Source organism: Haliotis rufescens, unplaced genomic scaffold (assembly GCF_023055435.1).
Source record: "Haliotis rufescens isolate VD_foot unplaced genomic scaffold, xgHalRufe1.0.p SCAF_54, whole genome shotgun sequence".
Taxonomy (NCBI): Eukaryota; Metazoa; Mollusca; class Gastropoda; order Lepetellida; family Haliotidae; genus Haliotis; species Haliotis rufescens.
The window spans coordinates 1,453,394-1,470,938 of NW_025964268.1; the positions used below are offsets into that span (position 1 = coordinate 1,453,394).

At 37.0% G+C, this 17,545-nt stretch overlaps 2 protein-coding genes across 3 annotated transcripts; one reads left to right on the top strand and one right to left on the bottom strand.

Annotated features, from left to right (window-relative positions):
* Positions 1-1,260: 1,260 nt before the first annotated feature.
* Positions 1,261-3,366, top strand: LOC124138514 (extensin-like). Its single transcript, XM_048385135.1, has 2 exons — positions 1,261-1,286; positions 2,358-3,366. The coding sequence occupies exons 1-2, from the start codon at positions 1,261-1,263 to the stop codon at positions 3,364-3,366; spliced, it is 1,035 nt and encodes a 344-aa protein (XP_048241092.1).
* A 4,815-nt stretch (positions 3,367-8,181) lies between these two features.
* Positions 8,182-16,722, bottom strand: LOC124138464 (max dimerization protein 4-like). Of its 2 annotated transcripts, none has more exons than XM_046505102.2 (6): positions 16,537-16,722; positions 16,329-16,416; positions 15,297-15,326; positions 13,441-13,555; positions 12,417-12,591; positions 8,182-12,014 (listed from the first exon to the last, which is right to left on the bottom strand). In XM_046505102.2, exons 1-6 carry the CDS (start codon positions 16,595-16,597, stop codon positions 11,869-11,871), a joined length of 615 nt encoding a protein of 204 aa, XP_046361058.1. In that variant the 5' UTR covers positions 16,598-16,722; the 3' UTR covers positions 8,182-11,868. The 2 variants fall into 2 exon arrangements, with proteins under 2 accessions (XP_046361058.1, XP_046361057.1); XM_046505101.2 differs by having other exon boundaries at positions 16,525-16,722.
* Positions 16,723-17,545: the final 823 nt, after the last annotated feature.

Here is a 17,545-nt window from a genome sequence, read left to right on the forward strand (position 1 = left end):
AAAGAAAATCCCTAAAACATGAACTTCAAGTCCAATTATTGTACAAGAGACAGGAACGTGTGGTCTTAATTCACTTATACAACAAAAATTCCACACCAACTCCAAGATAAAAGACATCAGATGGAGTGCCACAGTTGAGCATTTAAACTTCAGAGTTGATGCTGGAAGCATTTTTGTGGGAAATCACAAACCAGAAAGGTCACAAAGTTATGTTTTGTTCAAGAACCACAAAAAAACATCCTGTCCATTTCAGTGAACCAAATACATGAAGAAACTAGTTACCTCCTATGGGAAAAACAATCACGCTAGATAAAGTTCTTAAATTCCAAGAATACCTGATCTCAATGTCTCTTCCATGCAGTTTACAAAGGAGTTAATTGAACTGTTTCAGTGTTGAGTATGCTTTTCTATTGACCTGAAAATGCTGATGCATCCTCTGTAATCAGGGTGTGTTATTCCCTCTCAAAGGCCATAATTATCACCACTGGTCACCTTATGGTCAAAGCCATTCCTCTTCTCTGATCATAGGGGACAAATCACTGGCATTGTTGTGACCTAAAGCCGCTTGTTAACACTCCATGGTCATCTGAATAGCCGCTCATGCACAGCAAGGATAAGCTGACCGGTTTGTTGTTGACATGTTCGTTGCTTGTGTCCACCTGCCAATCATAGTGCACATAACAAGGGTGTAATTAACATGAAATCATCACATTGTTTACACGAATAATACACATGGGACCGATTGTTTGAACAAGTAAAACATGCTTGATTCATATTCACGCTCATTCAATCTGGCAGAATGTTCAATGAAAAACATACACAGGTCGTGATTATCATTCTTCATTATCAGGCATAGCATGAGGGGCAATATGCCTTTTGTTACTTAATTGAATTAATAGGAAATTATGAATTTGTTTTTTGTTTTTTATCAGGAATGCCCAATGACTATCATCCAAGCATCCATCAGTTTGATCCATCAACATCAGCAGGATAACAAGGAATATCACAGATATCCAGAAATTGACTTGAAACTTTGCAGGGAATCTTAATGGGTTGACATTTAATTTTATTTGAGAAAATTAGAATGATAAGATTACAATTTAGAGAATTATGGCCCTTGTATTCATGAAGTGTAGACTTACTGACACCATGCCATTGCAAGAGTTTGTGTTGGGAGATATTAATATTCATGATTTTTTATTTGTTATTAGTTTTTAAAAATATTCCTTGGTTCTAGCATCAGGGTGTATAGAAATAAGGATGGCTACCAGGGTGAATCAGGGACGGTGGGGTCTCCAGGGCCGACTTGCACAAAGCGATCTTAGTGCTAAGATGATCTTAACTCCCATACTTTAACATAGGCAATAGTCTTAGCGCTAAGATCGTTTTGTGCAAGTGGGCCCTGGTGGTTAATGCCTACATCCAGGACCTCACCACAATATTGCTGGAATATTGATGAAAGCAGGGGAAAGCCATACTCATATGAATCAGAGTTACACTTTGTGCACTTGGAGACTGATAATAACAGCAATTGCAGAGGTGCGACTAAAGTGAATACGGAAATCTGTAAGATAGTTTTCAGGAAACGTTTTTCTGATATTTGTATGTGAGTAAATCTTTGGCCCAGTCTGACTTTCAGAGGACATGTAGATAAAAACAACACAAACATGGGGTAAAACTTCACCTTAGGTCACATTCTCATATCTAGATTATCTTGGCCTTTTTTACCTATTTCCGCTGTACTGATATAAGTCAGGAGACCGAACCTCATGTTGGAAAGAAAAATTTGAATATGTCTAATATTTTTCTAATAAATATTTTAATATTTGATATTTCCAGTCGTCCATAAAGGCCTCATATCATACCTTATCCTTTTAATATTGTTTTTTTCAAAATGCAGCAATTGCCTGCAACATGGCCATAGATCAGCTCTTCTGTTTCACAAGATTTTCATATGAGGGGGACACAGCTGATGCATTGTTGACAAATGTTAACAGATTAAGGCTAATAATGCTGTTTATACACAAGGTTAATGTTTCATTTGATGAAAGCCGTACATGGCCCAGAGACTTTCTAACCACCTGAGCAAGGCAGAGTTTGTAAGAGAGACATATAACCCTTTCATCCATTCATTCATTAATTATCTCTCTCATAACCTCCATAAAACCCTGTAACCTCACCTTGTATCCCATTTTGCAAGGGACAGCAGGACATTAAATTCTGACATTATACACAAACAATTCCAACAAATATACCCAAAATCATCTGAATAAGGGATACCAGGATGTAATACACTGCAATCCCAACCAAGGCAAAACCTCAATTCAACCGACTTGACCTCTGTCCCATTTATTCAGCTCCATCCCCAAACTCTTGAAATACAACTCCAAACTCTTCAGCCCTCCCCAAATTCTTCAGCCCTACCCCCTACTCTTCTGCCCAACCCCCAACTCTTCTACCCAACCCCCTACTCTTCTACCCAACCCCCAACTCTTCTACCCAACCCCCTACTCTTCTACCCAACCCTCAACTCTTCTACCCAACCCCCTACTCTTCTGCCCAACCCCCAACTCTTCTACCCAACCCCCTACTCTTCTACCCAACCCTCAACTCTTCTACCCAACCCCCTACTCTTCTACCCAACCCCCTACTCTTCTACCCAACCCACAACTCTTCTACCCTACCCCCTACTCTTCTGCCCAACCCCCAACTCTTCTACCCAACCCCCTACTCTTCTACCCAACCCCTAACTCTTCTACCCAACCCCCTACTCTTCTACCCAACCCTCAACTCTTCTACCCAACCCCCTACTCTTCTGCCCAACCCCCAACTCTTCTACCCAACCCCCTACTCTTCTACCCAACCCTCAACTCTGCTACCCAACCCCCAACTCTTCTACCCAACCCCCTACTCTTCTGCCCAACCCCCAACTCTTCTACCCAACCCCCAACTCTTCTACCCAACCCCCTACTCTTCTGCCCAACCCCCAACTCTTCTACCCAACCCCCAACTCTTCAGCCCAACCCCCAACTCTTCTACCCAACCCCCAACTCTTCTACCCAACCCCCTACTCTTCTACCCAACCCTCAACTCTTCTACCCAACCCTCAACTCTTCAGATTCCACTCCAAACTCTTCAGCCATACCCATATCTTTTCAGCCCACCCCTCAACTCTTCAGCCCAACCCCCAACTCTTCAGCCCAACCCCCAACTCTTCTGCCCAACCCCCAACTCTTCAGCCCAACCCCCAACTCTTCAGCCCAACCCCCAACTCTTCTGCCCAACCCCCAACTCTTCTACCCAACCCTCAACTCTTCTACCCAACCCCCAACTCTACAGCCCTATTTCTGGTGTCCCCTATTGTGATATTACTGGAATCTTTCTAAAAGCGGCGTAAAACCATACTCCCTCTCTCACTCACTTTGCTTCAGAAATATTTTTTAATAAACATGGCAGAAGAAAGATGAAGCTGATCTTGGTTTTATCTGAAGTCTGCAATGGTAGAAGTATTTTTTTTATCACATCGGAGCATAATTTTACACAACACCAGGGAAAGATGAGATACGAAAAAAGGTTTATTCCTTCACGTGGGAATGAAAATTCAGGGCGGGCAGACGGGCTGGCGGGCGGCGGGAGATGGGATACAGACTGACAGATTAACTAGATCTTTTCATCCCTAACCCCCCAGGCTCTGCCAACCCTTCACATACTTAGCCAATTCAATGACCATCACCCTTCCATCACCTCTCCTGGTATCACTGTTAAACATTAGTCTACTAAGTAACCCTCCCCACCTCCACGGAGGAGAAATGTTATATACCTTGTAATTAAAACTATGTGAACTTGGACAATGGGCGATAAATCTGTTAAACCTTGCAATGTCAATGGTTGATGAAACTGATATTTTACTCTCATAACTGAAATGTATGTGCGTATATTGCAAGTGTACATTACATAAGCTAATGGAATAGTTTGACTGGCATTTCATTACAGAGTCTACTGTTATGTGATCTCAAGGTTATGTAAGTGTAATCTGTGACAAGAGGGCATCAATGTTTGAACTTCAGATGGCGCAGGTCATGTCCGTGTTTAATTTCCACCAGTTGGACTGTTTGATTAAGCCAGCTGGTGTAAGCAAAGTAACGTAAACACAAGTACATTTCAGCATTGTCAGCTATTTTTCACTTGCAATTAAGAAGGACAGATTAGTCCACAGGGGGACACATCTATTGGGGATGAGTGGTGGTCATCCAAGTGGGAATGTTTTGTTATGCTTTCATTTTTCCAGAAATAAACCTCCTCTTATCCATATGGGTTTCAAACCCAGATGTCCAGATGTGATGAGAGACCTCATCAAGCACAAGGGTACGTACCTCACTGCCTCATTGATTATCCGAAGATCCCTGAGAGATGAGGACACCTTCAACGCCTCCACAACTATTGATGAGGAGACTAATCACACTGATTATCGATACCTAATGAGCCTACATGTTTTCTGTCTCAAAGTAGGCCATTTGAAAAATGTATCATGGTGTAACATTTATACTAAGTTATCCTATAATAATTAGATCCACATCAAGTGCTTTTATGAGTTACCATGGTGTAATATTTATACATCATTTCATATAATAGTTTAGCAAGTAATACTTATCATCAGGTAAAATGCATATATAAAATATCAGTAGTTTCAGTTATAGCTTTTTAGACAGATGCAAAAGATATGTCTACATAGTCTTATAGATTACCTTCAACTATTATATGAAATGATGTATAAATATTACACCATGGTAACTCATAAAAGCACTTGATGTGGATCTAATTATTATAGGATAACTTAGTATAAATGTTACACCATGATAAATGTATCCTTAATGTGCTGGAAATACTTGTTAGAATTTCAGATTTTTTCATCACAGAAGCTGGTATCCCAAATTGAAATCATTTTATACTGTCCGATGGAGGTCATGTTTAAAATGGCAATCCCAGCATGGTATTGGCTAAAATTAGATTATTTCTACAGGAAAGGTACAGTATGTACATATGTTTCAGTACAAAATGGTGATAAATCAACTTGTTAACACAGGGTTTCATTTGCACATATGACATCCTAGTACAGAATGGAAACAGTCATTGTATGCAACATTCTCTGCAATATACAACATCAAGATCAGTGTTGTGTATCTAAATATGAGGCCAGGGGTCTTTAATGTCAGATTAACATCCTTTATGATCGTAAAATAACCATAAAGTTAAACTAAATATGGATGAAATATTTCCTGCTCATATTATGCAGACAAAGAAATCAACCTAAAAAGATACTCACCAACAAAAGAAACGTGAATACCCTGCATGTTGGTTAATATATGCATAATTACTCATATTCAAGAGATATAAGTTTGGTTCGATGCAGAAAATTTTAAATTAACATTTAGTCTCGCATTTTCTTGTGTTCATTACATAAGCCATGGTAAAATGTCTGGTTGATGTCATTCCCTTTCTGTGCTGCAGTTTGTAAGGGAAATTAAATTATTAAAACTCGACAAATAGCTTTGAATTATAAATTGGAATAGTTGAACCATAGGAAACTTCATAACATAACTGTTAAAAGAGGATAAAGTGAGTTTGACATGCATATCGTGTTCTGAGTGATCTAAATTCAAGATTCTGCAAAACCGACTGTCCATGTCATCTTTGGTGTGTCTGTGACATATCAGCAGTGGCCTACTGCCTCAGTGTCCTCAGTGTCTTTATAGAAACAATTATTGTGTGATGCAATGAATCCAAGCTTCGGGCCCCAAAACATTGGTACGGCCAGGATTTTGAAAAGTGGGGTTGCACAATAAAGTGAGCACAGACATCAATGGGATGACGTGGGTCGTCAGTGTGAGAACACCTGGTGGATGCACGAGAGCAAGGACCTGGGAAGTCACATGATACAGCTCTGTTGAGGGTCATGATGGTTTTTACAGAAACGCTCTCATAAGCATAACATTTATCCACATTTTATCATAAATGTTAAATGAAAAAACATGTACTGCTTAGTATAAACTAAAGCTACTCCTCATAAATGTTGAAAAACAAGCCACCAAACGTAGACTTGATCTTTGTCCAGGCATGTACACTGTATTATTACTGATAACTTTGAGACAGTCTTCGGTTGAAGTGAAACAAAAATTCCATGAATAAAAAAACAAATCAGAAAATGCGTTCTGATGAATTGGATTTAAAAAATAAAATTAAGTAAAATTATTACTGCCACTAACTAGGAGTTCTTAATTTACTGCTTGGTGACAAGTATCCATCCCTTCTAGACCCTCTTTGTAATTTTGAACCGCCTGAATGCTTTCAGTTTTCAAATCCTGTCTGTGCCTTGCTTCCACAAGCATGAGCTTGATGCATAACTTGTGCTAAATGAGGAAGTGGTGATTGCTTCGTGTTAAAACCCATTCGTTTCACATCCTACACTTTGAATTTTTTAAATAAACTGTCGATGAAACCTTTTTTGTAATTAGGCACTGTTTCAAAATAAAAGTAAATATTTGTGAATTTTACATTTATTTTTGTCAAGCCTGAGTATATAGTATAAATACATGCATCACTTTTAATACATTGATGTCACATGAAATATGGATAAATTTAACTGATATACGATCATGTATTTATTACCGTTAACAAGTAAGATCCCCTTTTTATATTTTATTGACAGAAAAGAAACCACCAACACATAAACATCCCCATCAGTAAAAGATATTTGAAGCCATATCTAGGTAGATTTGCTTGAGTATTAATTTTGCTTTTATTGCACTGGCTTCTGAAAGAGACAACCTGATCTTAGAGCACAATGCACATATATTGCCGAATAAATACACTCGTGTGAACTGTAAAATTATTCCTTCCATACGTTTAGTATTGATTGAGTATTATCATTATTTCTGTTATTTCATATTCAAAATTATGCTGTTCAGCTAGTAGTAACTTTCATAAAATCTCAGACTAAATTTGACCTCATGTGAGACAGGTGCATCGAACAAAGATAGGCCAGTCAGCACTTTACAGCTGGTTCTAACCTTCACCTTGGCTGACAACAATGACTGCTTTGTTAATGGGCTTGCAAGAGAAGGCGGTTTCAATACAAGTTTGCTAAGAGCTGCCACAGCAGTGATCATCAGTTTTATTCAGTCTATTGACTTGTATCATCACCTGCCTTGAATGAAACTGTAATAATAGCAAAATTGATACTGATGAAGACAAGAAGTCAACATATGTGCCTGTTGTTGGGGAATTGTATTTCATATGAGTGAATAATCTCAAACTTCATGTTTAAATGCTTTGGAAACTACAGTTCATATGTAATGTGGATTGTTTGAAAATATATTAAAACATCAAACTAACTTGTCCATTTTCAAACTAAATTACAAAGAGAAAAAGAATTTCAAAATTTCAATAAGAATTGTATTTTCAGAGAATTAAGTTATCCTGTTCTGCATCACTAGTGATGATGAGAACAGCTGCTTACTGAACAATACCTGACTGAGCCAGCCAGACAATAACATACAAATTGTTTAACTGAATTTTATACATCCTTTATGCAAATACATTTTTCTGAAAGACAATGTCCACTTATTATTATTATGTCAATATATACAGTCCACTTATAGTCAACAACCATCATGTCCCAGATAAAAAAAAGATTTTGACAGCTGGGATGTGGGTCTAAAATTAGAGCTTTATTTCAGCTGAAGTCTGGAGGTTAAATTTGGATGGATTTATAATTCATAAAAATGACCTAGCTGATGTTCAAACCTGAATGAAATTGTCCTAAAGATACGACTCTTCAGAATATTATAACACTACTTTATACAAAGTATACAAAGTTCTGTTGGGCTCTACAGTATTCAAACACATCCAATGGTAACCATAAATGCCTACTTTAGCATGTTGTTAAGACAGTTCCAATTTTAAGCATTGCAGTGACAACATGCCAAGTTAACAAGCTGCAGTATAGATGTTGAAGGAGTTATCACATTAAACTTGCGTAGTATGTTTTTACATGTAATGAATATTTGAGTTCAGTCATGCTCACAAGACTTGAGATGTAATTCTGTAAAGGCTGTATAAAACAAAGTTTTAACCTCACTAAGATTCATCATCAATGCTCCAAATACAACAGACATACAGAAATAAGGTTGATTAAGATTTTTATTCCTCAAAATGAGAAGTTGAAACAATAAAATTAATTGTCGTATGTACACAAAAATGTCTAGGGTTCTACTCTTACCAGTATCCTGGCTCTGATGAAACAACAATAGTAACGTTTGCTGTCTAAAACTTTGACACCTTTTTTTGCAATATATTAGGAACATGCATGGTACATGTACATATGCTTAATTTTCACATGCCAGTGTTAAACACGAACGATTCATTCCATATCGGTGATGTACAGTTTTAGGAACCTAGGAACAGACTTTTGAGTCCTCATTCCTTTTTTTATAGCACTGTGAGTTGCTTTGAATGATAGGGATGGAGTATTATTAGTCCCTTCTCGCTTGATGTTTCTTGGAACATTCATCACAAAGACGATATGATGTACATAGAAAACATATTTGATCTTAACAAGCACCAGTGATTCTGATGGGAGATTGTTCACTTCCACTTTGCATCAAGATTTGGACTTGCGCTGGTTTTCAAACTTAAACAACAATAACAGAAGCCTTATTTTCACCAAGTTTTGGTTTAGAAATATCAAGCTTTTCCTTGGCAACTCAGAAAAAACACTTCCTTTTTTATGCATAATTATAGAAAATCAACATTAAAACAATTAAGCATCTACTGCTATCCTTGGTATGACCGTCCCCATAATTATTATACTGCCATTTTATAGTCTCAAAAATATGCAGAATGCTTCTGTAGTGCCCTCGTTCTTCTGAAACAGTGTTTGGGAGCAGTCATTAATGAGAATATGACTTTGTTCATTCTTTACTATTGAAGCAAAAGCTTTTAAGTAGGGAATTTTTGCATATTAAATATGCTTTCCATTTCAAGCCTCCATGACTAGATGTTAAACATCGTGGCGGAGGAGAGGAACAATCTATGCCTGTTGGCATTATCAGGGAAACAAAGGAATAAGTCTAGGAAAGTTGCTGATAAGTCTCAAAAACCTTGCAAACAAAGCATAACTTGGAAAGGAAAATAGTAAATTATATCACAAACAGCATCATAAATAAAACAATTAAACCTGCAGATTTCTCAATCAGTCCAAATCTTCCATGCAAAATGATCACAGATTTGTTAGAATATTCTTCACCTCGTTTTGTTTTGATAAACAGAGCTTCACTGGTTACCGTGGTTACAAGCAGCATACATAGTCATTATTTCACTTCATCATCCTCATTAAGTACTTCAAAATAACAACAACGTCCATTCATACCACATTCTCGCACATTGTGTATGCACACATTTCACACTAAAGTCGATCTACACTGGGATCTTTCAACCACCAAGTGTGACAGTTTGAGAACCACATCGCAAAGTAAAATATTTCACTGAACTAAACATGAAATCACTACTCAATCTTGTCAAACAGTTTAAAATCGATTCCTGCAAGCAACTTGCATCCAGTGCATGTTTAGACTTGCTTGTGCTAAAAAGATTAAAATCATTGCATCCATGCATCCAGTACACTTGACAAAGATAAAAATCTTTATGGCCGTAATCAAAATTCCTTTGATTATCATAGTTAAAAATATTACCCAACATGCTTACGAATGTCTTTCAGGGATAAATATTTGTTTCACAAGACTGAGTGTGTTGGTTTAACAATGATACTAAGCTAAAGAAACTTTACAACAAAAGATACAGAACACAAAAGAATTAGATCATCACAGGGCAAGAAATGAGAATCAGAAATGTTATTGTGTTTCTTGGCAAGTAACTGCCTCACAAATTCATAATCTCGTCAAATAATGTCAAGAGACAATTTAACTCAAAACATTTTCTTGCATGTACAAATTATCTTTGACATAAAACCAAGAAAAGCTTAGTCAAGATAGATCCTTTCATTAAACAGACAGAACCATAACGGAAAAGATATAAATATTTTACTTTTTACAAATATGTTCAACAGATTTAATTTACTCCCTTAAATATTTAAACCATTCTAGGTTCAACCACACAACTAAAAGTCAAAGGACATTACAATCAGCCACTTGAAACACTGGGGTTCACTGTTTAGTAGCTTAAAGCAAAAATACAAGTTTATGCATCAATAACCCTAGTGAATGTCACTTCAAAAATAAAATGTCAACTGTAGTCCAAATTTGAAAATATTAATCATAATATCAGGTTATTACCTAATTTACTTTACCATATTCTTAAACACTTTACAAAAATATAGGTTAAAGAAAGGCATTGTGATGTCTTATTGTTGAGTAAAATGTAGAAAGGACGAACAGTAATTATTCCATGTAGAGAACAAGCTTTTCATCAAAACCTACTCATGGTTTCATCATTCCTGAGAATATGTATGCAAATATCTCTGTGACAAATAAACTGTCACTTCTTTTATTGCAAAAAGCCAACCATTCCAGTGTATACTTGCACATTTGATGTAACAGTGCAATATTTACTCCAGATGCAGTGCCAATCCTCAGTTGGAGAAGAATTGGAATTCTGTTTGCCCTATGAGAATAACAAAACCTTACTCAGATCAATTCTGATGAGTCAGAAAATCTTGAGTTTGAGTATTGAAAAAATATTTCCCCTGGATATTGGCTGAATGACCAGGCACTGCATATGTTGTAGGTATTGGCCATCTTGTTCAAGTACATCCATCCATCCGCGGGTCCGATCCAACAGCTGCCTCGATAGGCGAGGACACCTTTCATCTTCCAGCCAATCACATTTCAGCTTAGTATCACAGATATTACCATGATTGCCTTGGAAGAAGTCTGAAAAGCTCATCCTCAGCCCAAATAAGTCTACCGGGACTTCTGGACTGATGTACAACAGAACACTAGCCACAAGACTAGACACGTGTCACCCCTGGAAGATTTTCCTTTTGATGCTTGCACATTTTTTTTTCTCTTGCTATGAATACAGAATCTACAGGCTATGTTACAAGAGCAAATAGATTAAGTAGGAACTGCGTCAGATTTACAGATCATTTTACAATAGCACAATTTAACCGAAGATTAGCCAAATGTTCATCAAAAAGCTATTTTGTGACAAATGTCACTTTACAAAGCTGATGAAAGTTATAAAGCAACTTATTGTCAAAGATGCAAGCTTGATACAGTAATCCACATTTGGAGACATAGAGAGGGAGTCCTGTGTGTCTAGGACAGACGAAGAATATAAATCATCAGTATACTCCATTCACTCGGCTTGTATCAGAACACTCCTAGACATTTTTATTGATGTAGTATGGTATGCGCCTTGCCTACTCCGGCAAGAAAAAAACAGAGCTGAAACAAGTGTTACTACCAGTTAATGCCACCCCCAGCCTTTGCTGCCATAGGATAACGGTACCTACTTGATGAGGGAAGGCTTGGTGGCATATCTTTGAGGGACTGGACTGACCCCCACAACATAAACATGTCATAACAGCAACAAATGGCAAAAAAAAAAAAAATTAAAAAATTGGAAAAATGTCAATAGACTTCACCATTGCTTCCAAAAAGAAAATGTGTCTGTAGAATTATTGGATGACCTTCATTAACTGAATGGATCAGTAAGATATTTTAGTTGCTTTTTGTTTCTCAGCATAGTGATCATAACAGATCTCTTGTGGAATAAACAGTGATATCTGTTCCTCATTATGCTACACACAGCACTACCCATCAACACGGTGCTGTCCTTGATAGGACACCATCAAAGGGACTCAGAATAGGGTGAATCGTCCATAAAACTAAAGTATTTGCTATCCACACTGTAACCATCGCTACCACCACTTCCAATGCTGCTATGGTCATCGGTATCACTCTGGGCACTGTTGTCACCCAGGATATCCACTTCGTCTGTAAAGAAAAACACAGAATATTGAAATATGTTTTAAACAATGTTCATATCTTAAGAACATTTTCATACACCAAAGAATTAATTTTAGACTTCTTTCAAATGCATACTATGACAAACAAGCAGTGATTTCTGGCCATGAGTATGATAGCATAATGGTAAACTAACCATATCAGTCTGCGACTTTAATCACACTGAAAGCCACAGTTTAATACAATTTCCCAAACGTCACACAAAAGTCACACTGATAACTTAAACTAGTGGGGGAGGGTCTTTAATAATTTGGGAAAATGACCCATAATAATTATAAATGAACATCTGGCATCTTCCACCCATTTCATTGATGAATATTCAATGACTGAGACTTAAAATCTTCCAAACAAACAGTATACTAAAACACTCACCAGACTCTGAAGTTGAGGTAGTTGAGTTTGTAGAAGTACTACATTCGCTAATACTCCGTTCTTTGACACGGTACATGCCAACACTCAGTTGATCTAATTTCCTCTGTAAGTGCCTGTGTTCTCTTCGCAGTTGTTCTTTTTGAGTATAATGTCTCCGTTCTTTATCCTCTAATATCTGAATGAAAATATAATAATTTATCATTACATGTCATTTTCTAAGAAAATCTACACATGGACCAGCATCTATACAATTATCATGAAATAATAATATTAAATAAAAAGAAACTAAATTAAATATCAGTAAACATGATAAAGTTGTCAACACCATAGAAAGGAATGATCCAATTGTGTTCAGACTTTGTGAACAAAGGGAGACAACTCTTACATGCCACAGGACCACAAGCTTCAAGGTATGGGTCATATTGAGAGGTTTTGATAGATAGCCAGCAACATTTTAATCAATATTATTAGCAACATCATTGGATTCCTGGATTGAATAGGTCTTCATTATCCCATTCTTGTCATAAGACAAAACAAATATGAGTGTGTGTGTGAGTATAGTTTTATGCCTCTTTTTAAAACTCTTTAAACAGGATGAATGTCATCATTTTGGTTGGTTGGTGGATTTGTTGTTTAACGCCGCACTCAGCAATATTCCAGCTATATGACGGCGGTCATCATACTTAATCCACACGGATCATTGTTTTATGTTGTCAGCCAGTGAGCAGCCTAGTACAGATTCTATTACTTACATGCAGCTGTGATATAGCTGGAATATCTCTGAAAGTGGCCTAAAACCATCTTCACTTATTTTTCCTGTTTCACATGAATGAACGTCGGGCCAAATCATCTCTTTACTAGATAATCTTACAACAATTCCATAATTGACCATAAATACTCTTAGTATTGACCATAAGTGATTCAGATATGCTTCTGTCTTGTGTTGACTGGTCTATCATGATACAGATGAAATCGATCACAAACTCTTTGAAAGCTTGATCAACAAGAAACAGAGATAGCTTACCCTAATAAACCCTCTTGCTTTGGTTAAGAGCCCTAAGGTTGTATGTCTAGTTGCGTCTGGTCCCAAAGGCACCATGTCTTTCAACTTTTCCAAACAATGTCTTAAGTGGGCTCTCCTGCAAAATAAAAGGAAACAAAACTATGCACAATATTGCTATTGGTAAGCACTTAAAGTAAATAAATCGATTGTAATCAGTTTTCGATCAATAGTATAGATTTCAGTTTCGATTGTATTTACCATATTAATAAAGTACATGCAATGCTTTCAAATTTGTTTTTCTTTTGATCATAAGTGGTAGTAATTTACACATGGTAATGTGGAAGTTTCTTTTTTTAAATTATTAGGGTAAAGAAAAAACAAATCAGTCATATCTGAAACTTCACTTTTTATTTGTTGTTATGGTTATCACATTCAAAGGAAACTTCAGTTCCAAGGTTTAATTCAACTCTAAAATCCATCTAAAATGATACACTGAAAACTATCAATATTTATCGCAATAGTTTCTTTCAATATCAATAGTTATCGCAATAGTGATTTCCAGACCAATAGTCACCCCTACTGCAAATACAAACAGTGACAATGTTAGGTAAACTTAAAATTAAGGGTGCTGCAATCTTACAAATGGAAAAAATGAGAATATGGACATAACCAAACATTAGTCTTTGATCATTGAAATATAAACAAGACAAAGATCTTAATTGGAAAACCAAAATCCAACCATGGAACTCTTAATGTTTCAGATACAAAATATCGTTTCATAACTCTTTATCAGGATTAACTTTCTTTCTTTTTTAATTAACACAAGGCATTGATTATGCTCATATTTATTCCCCAACCATGACACAATACAGTTGTAAGTGTTGAATTTGTCTAATGATTGCAACTGTTCCAGATCAGAAATTGAAACAAGGGAAACCAGCCCAATGGGTTTAACATTATTCTACCATGAAATGAGACAATAAATGAGATAATAACTTCATTCATATTGAAAGGACAATAATTGAACATTGTTTATGTTACACACGTGGTAAAACTGCTGCATTAAAATAACATGTTTGCAATTTTATTGAAATGGTTATAAACCGAAAATAAACTGTGTCATGTTCACTAATTAATTACCTCTTGCAGTGAGGTTGCAATTAATCTATTACCATCATAAATATATCTGGTAGTGATCCTAGAAATATATTTCAGCTATAAAATGCTTGTAATAAAAACTGACAGCAAGATTTCCTAACAGTAACTACAATAAATTGAGAGTAAATCATATGATTTCCTCATCATTTGTAAAATGTAGGATCATAGCAACTCATGTCAATTGTCAATCATAATCCTGTGTGGAATTCATTTTAAATGGAATGTCATTTCAACAAGGATATTAACAATAACTTATTTCGTTAAATAAAGTGGATCTAGATTGTAGATAACCTAGTTACAATGACTATGTATCTGTATCCAAGGATTAAGTTTTTAATTTTTGAACGAAGTATGGAAAGGTGAACCAAAGTTCCTCTTTTGCGCCAAAACTGAAAGAAAAGCGCTAAACGCAATCGAAACTGCACATTTCTTTGTGTTCTATTTTGCTATCGTCCCGGTGTTTGTAAACTCAAGGTGAAGGTCGTTTCTCGAAACCACATGACCAATATGGAATCTCAATGTCCGCCGCAAACAATAAGATCACAAGCCGGTGCATGTGGAAAAGTATGCATATGGCAACTGTAATGTGGCCATATTCGTCAATATAATAAAGGTTAATCATAGTTGCTAAAAGGAGCATGGAGGATATACAAGTTACAAAATGGTGGATTTGTGTATCTGACAGCTAGGCTTAACAAATGAATCATTTAGGTACTCACCTATTTTTCTCTAATTCGTTATGAGTTGATCTGGAAAAAAAATCGAAATGAAAGCATCTGTTGAGCATCATTGACGTGATAAACATGTCGAAAGTGACTTATTAATTACAAAATCAATATTGATGTATCTACGACTCCAATGCCAGATTTATCAACGTGGCAAATGTGCTTGCAATATCGCTAAATCATCAAAATAAAAACATTTCAAAACAGAACCACAACTAAAGAGATATCCATATTCACAAAATATAAACTGCAGCAACATATCTAGAGCCATGTAGGTTTTATCGGCAGATCAATTTGTAAACAATCCATTTGGCTTGCAACCGTTAGAAAGGGCGTTAGCGACCGATACACTTGGCGCCACAGGATTTACAGAGGTCAAATGCAAACACAAGCATTTCTGAAATAACATTACGACAAAACATTGAATTTATTTCATTCGTAGTTATCGGTATTTTTTTGCATAGGGTTTGTAAGAGAATAAAGCGTCTTTGTCAGGTACGAGTCAAATCTGACATCTGCCGTTTGTTGGGCGCGCGGAATATCATCCGCTTCAACTTTACAAAGCAATAGTTCAAGACCATAGATATGCTATCATTCCATGACAGTAGCACCAAAAAGACCTTTAGCTTTCAGATTATCCATTATTATAGGTGATGCTTACAATGTTATTGGAAAATAGTAACGTTCTTTATTGTTGTTATCAGGGAAAGCTTGCCCGAGCACCGGTTCACAAGATGGCGGCTGTCGTCGGCTGGGCGAGAGATTTTGACAGCGCGTAAAAATTTTCCACACTAGCCTCATATTTCACAAATATCGAACAATAATGGATGAGACTGATAGAAAACCTGTCTATCTAAGAGTTACATCAATTAGATATGATTGATTGAGTTAACTTTAACTCTAACTTCCAAGATTGAGTTTGACAGATCGCGGGCGTGCAGAACGGCATGACTTCGCTATCAGCTGACCCGGACCGAGCAAGTCGGTTTGAAGGCGATTTCTCGCCTTGGTCGGTCAAATTCGTACCTATTTCCCTGAGTTTTCTTTCCTTTCGACTTTTTCTTGGAATATTCATCGGGCATAGGCAGTGTGGAAGCATAACCATGCTCAGCTTCTGCAAAAAAGAAATCAAAATAAATAGACCACATGAGCGAGTCTATCTGTCAAAATGGGCGACCATGCTGCAACGTGGCAAAACACGAGAGAAAAATTTGCTATTTACCATTGAATTTACCTCTTTCTCTTCTCTCAATATATTCAGCGGCTTGTAGAAGTTGTGCAATACTGTGCATCATCGAAAATAATTGCAGATTTTGGCAAACTCAAAAGAAAAACGAACTGAAAGGTCTTGCTGTCGTGGTTGTTTTGGCCTGAACTGAAACGCACGTTGAGGCAGGCGAACGCAAACACTCGTTTGTTTACCTTTCATTTGAATAATCTACTGACAGCTCGCGTTCCGATTGGTCATGACATCATTCTTCATGAATATTTATGAAGCCGGTGCTCAGGCTACGTCATTGACGTCATGAATATTAATCAACCACTGGCTAAGCCAATGGAATTGAGGTCAAGAGCAAACCACGTGACAGGACCACGCCTTCCTCTGCTTTGGCAGGAAAGACACAACAAGTTGTTGAATGGGCGTTGGCCGGAGCGAGAACGTATTGCATTGACTAGGCATTGTCGTGGCTATTTTATCTGCACACTGGATAGAAGGGGACGTGAAATGAAGCCGTGTTTATCAATTTCTAGATGTTTAGGTGGATACGGAGCTAAATCAAGCCTTTTCGCTTTGTATCGATTTTCCAGACACGGTTGGGGATGTAAACAAAACCGAATGTGAGCTTTCTGCTAGCTACAAACGGAATGTCAACACGGCTGGTTATATTCTGGGCGATGTGGCGGATACGTCCAAATATTTGACTCAAAAAAGAGATCTTCGTTAATTAAATCAGTTGTTGTGCTCGCGGTAGATCAAGGCGTAGCGTTTATTTTGATTTCTATCGCCATTTAGTTTCTTTGTTTACTGAGCTTTACTCGGCATGCACGACTGCATGCTTTCCGTTGAAGGTATATGATCACATTTCACATGATTTTTGTGTGTTGCACGAGATCTTTATTAAACGTTTGAAAGCACGATTAATCATGTGATTTACACATATCGGCCACACTGCACAAACCAGTATATCACCCAACAACCTGGTGACCTACTTTGGAGTGCGCAAGAGCTCGAGGCAAGTGGG

Coding starts and splice junctions, on each gene's coding strand:
- LOC124138464 (XM_046505101.2), bottom strand. CDS start 16,597: ATGATGCACAGTATTGCACAACTTCTACAAGCCGCTGAATATATTGAG. Junction 15,327..16,328: donor AAGAAAACTCAGGGAAATAG/GTACGAATTTGA, acceptor TTTTTTTTCCAG/ATCAACTCATAACGAATTAG. Junction 12,015..12,416: donor TACCTCAACTTCAGAGTCTG/GTGAGTGTTTTA, acceptor TTTTCTTTACAG/ACGAAGTGGATATCCTGGGT.
- LOC124138514 (XM_048385135.1), top strand. CDS start 1,261: ATGGCTACCAGGGTGAATCAGGGACG. Junction 1,287..2,357: donor ACCAGGGTGAATCAGGGACG/GTGGGGTCTCCA, acceptor CCATTTATTCAG/CTCCATCCCCAAACTCTTGA.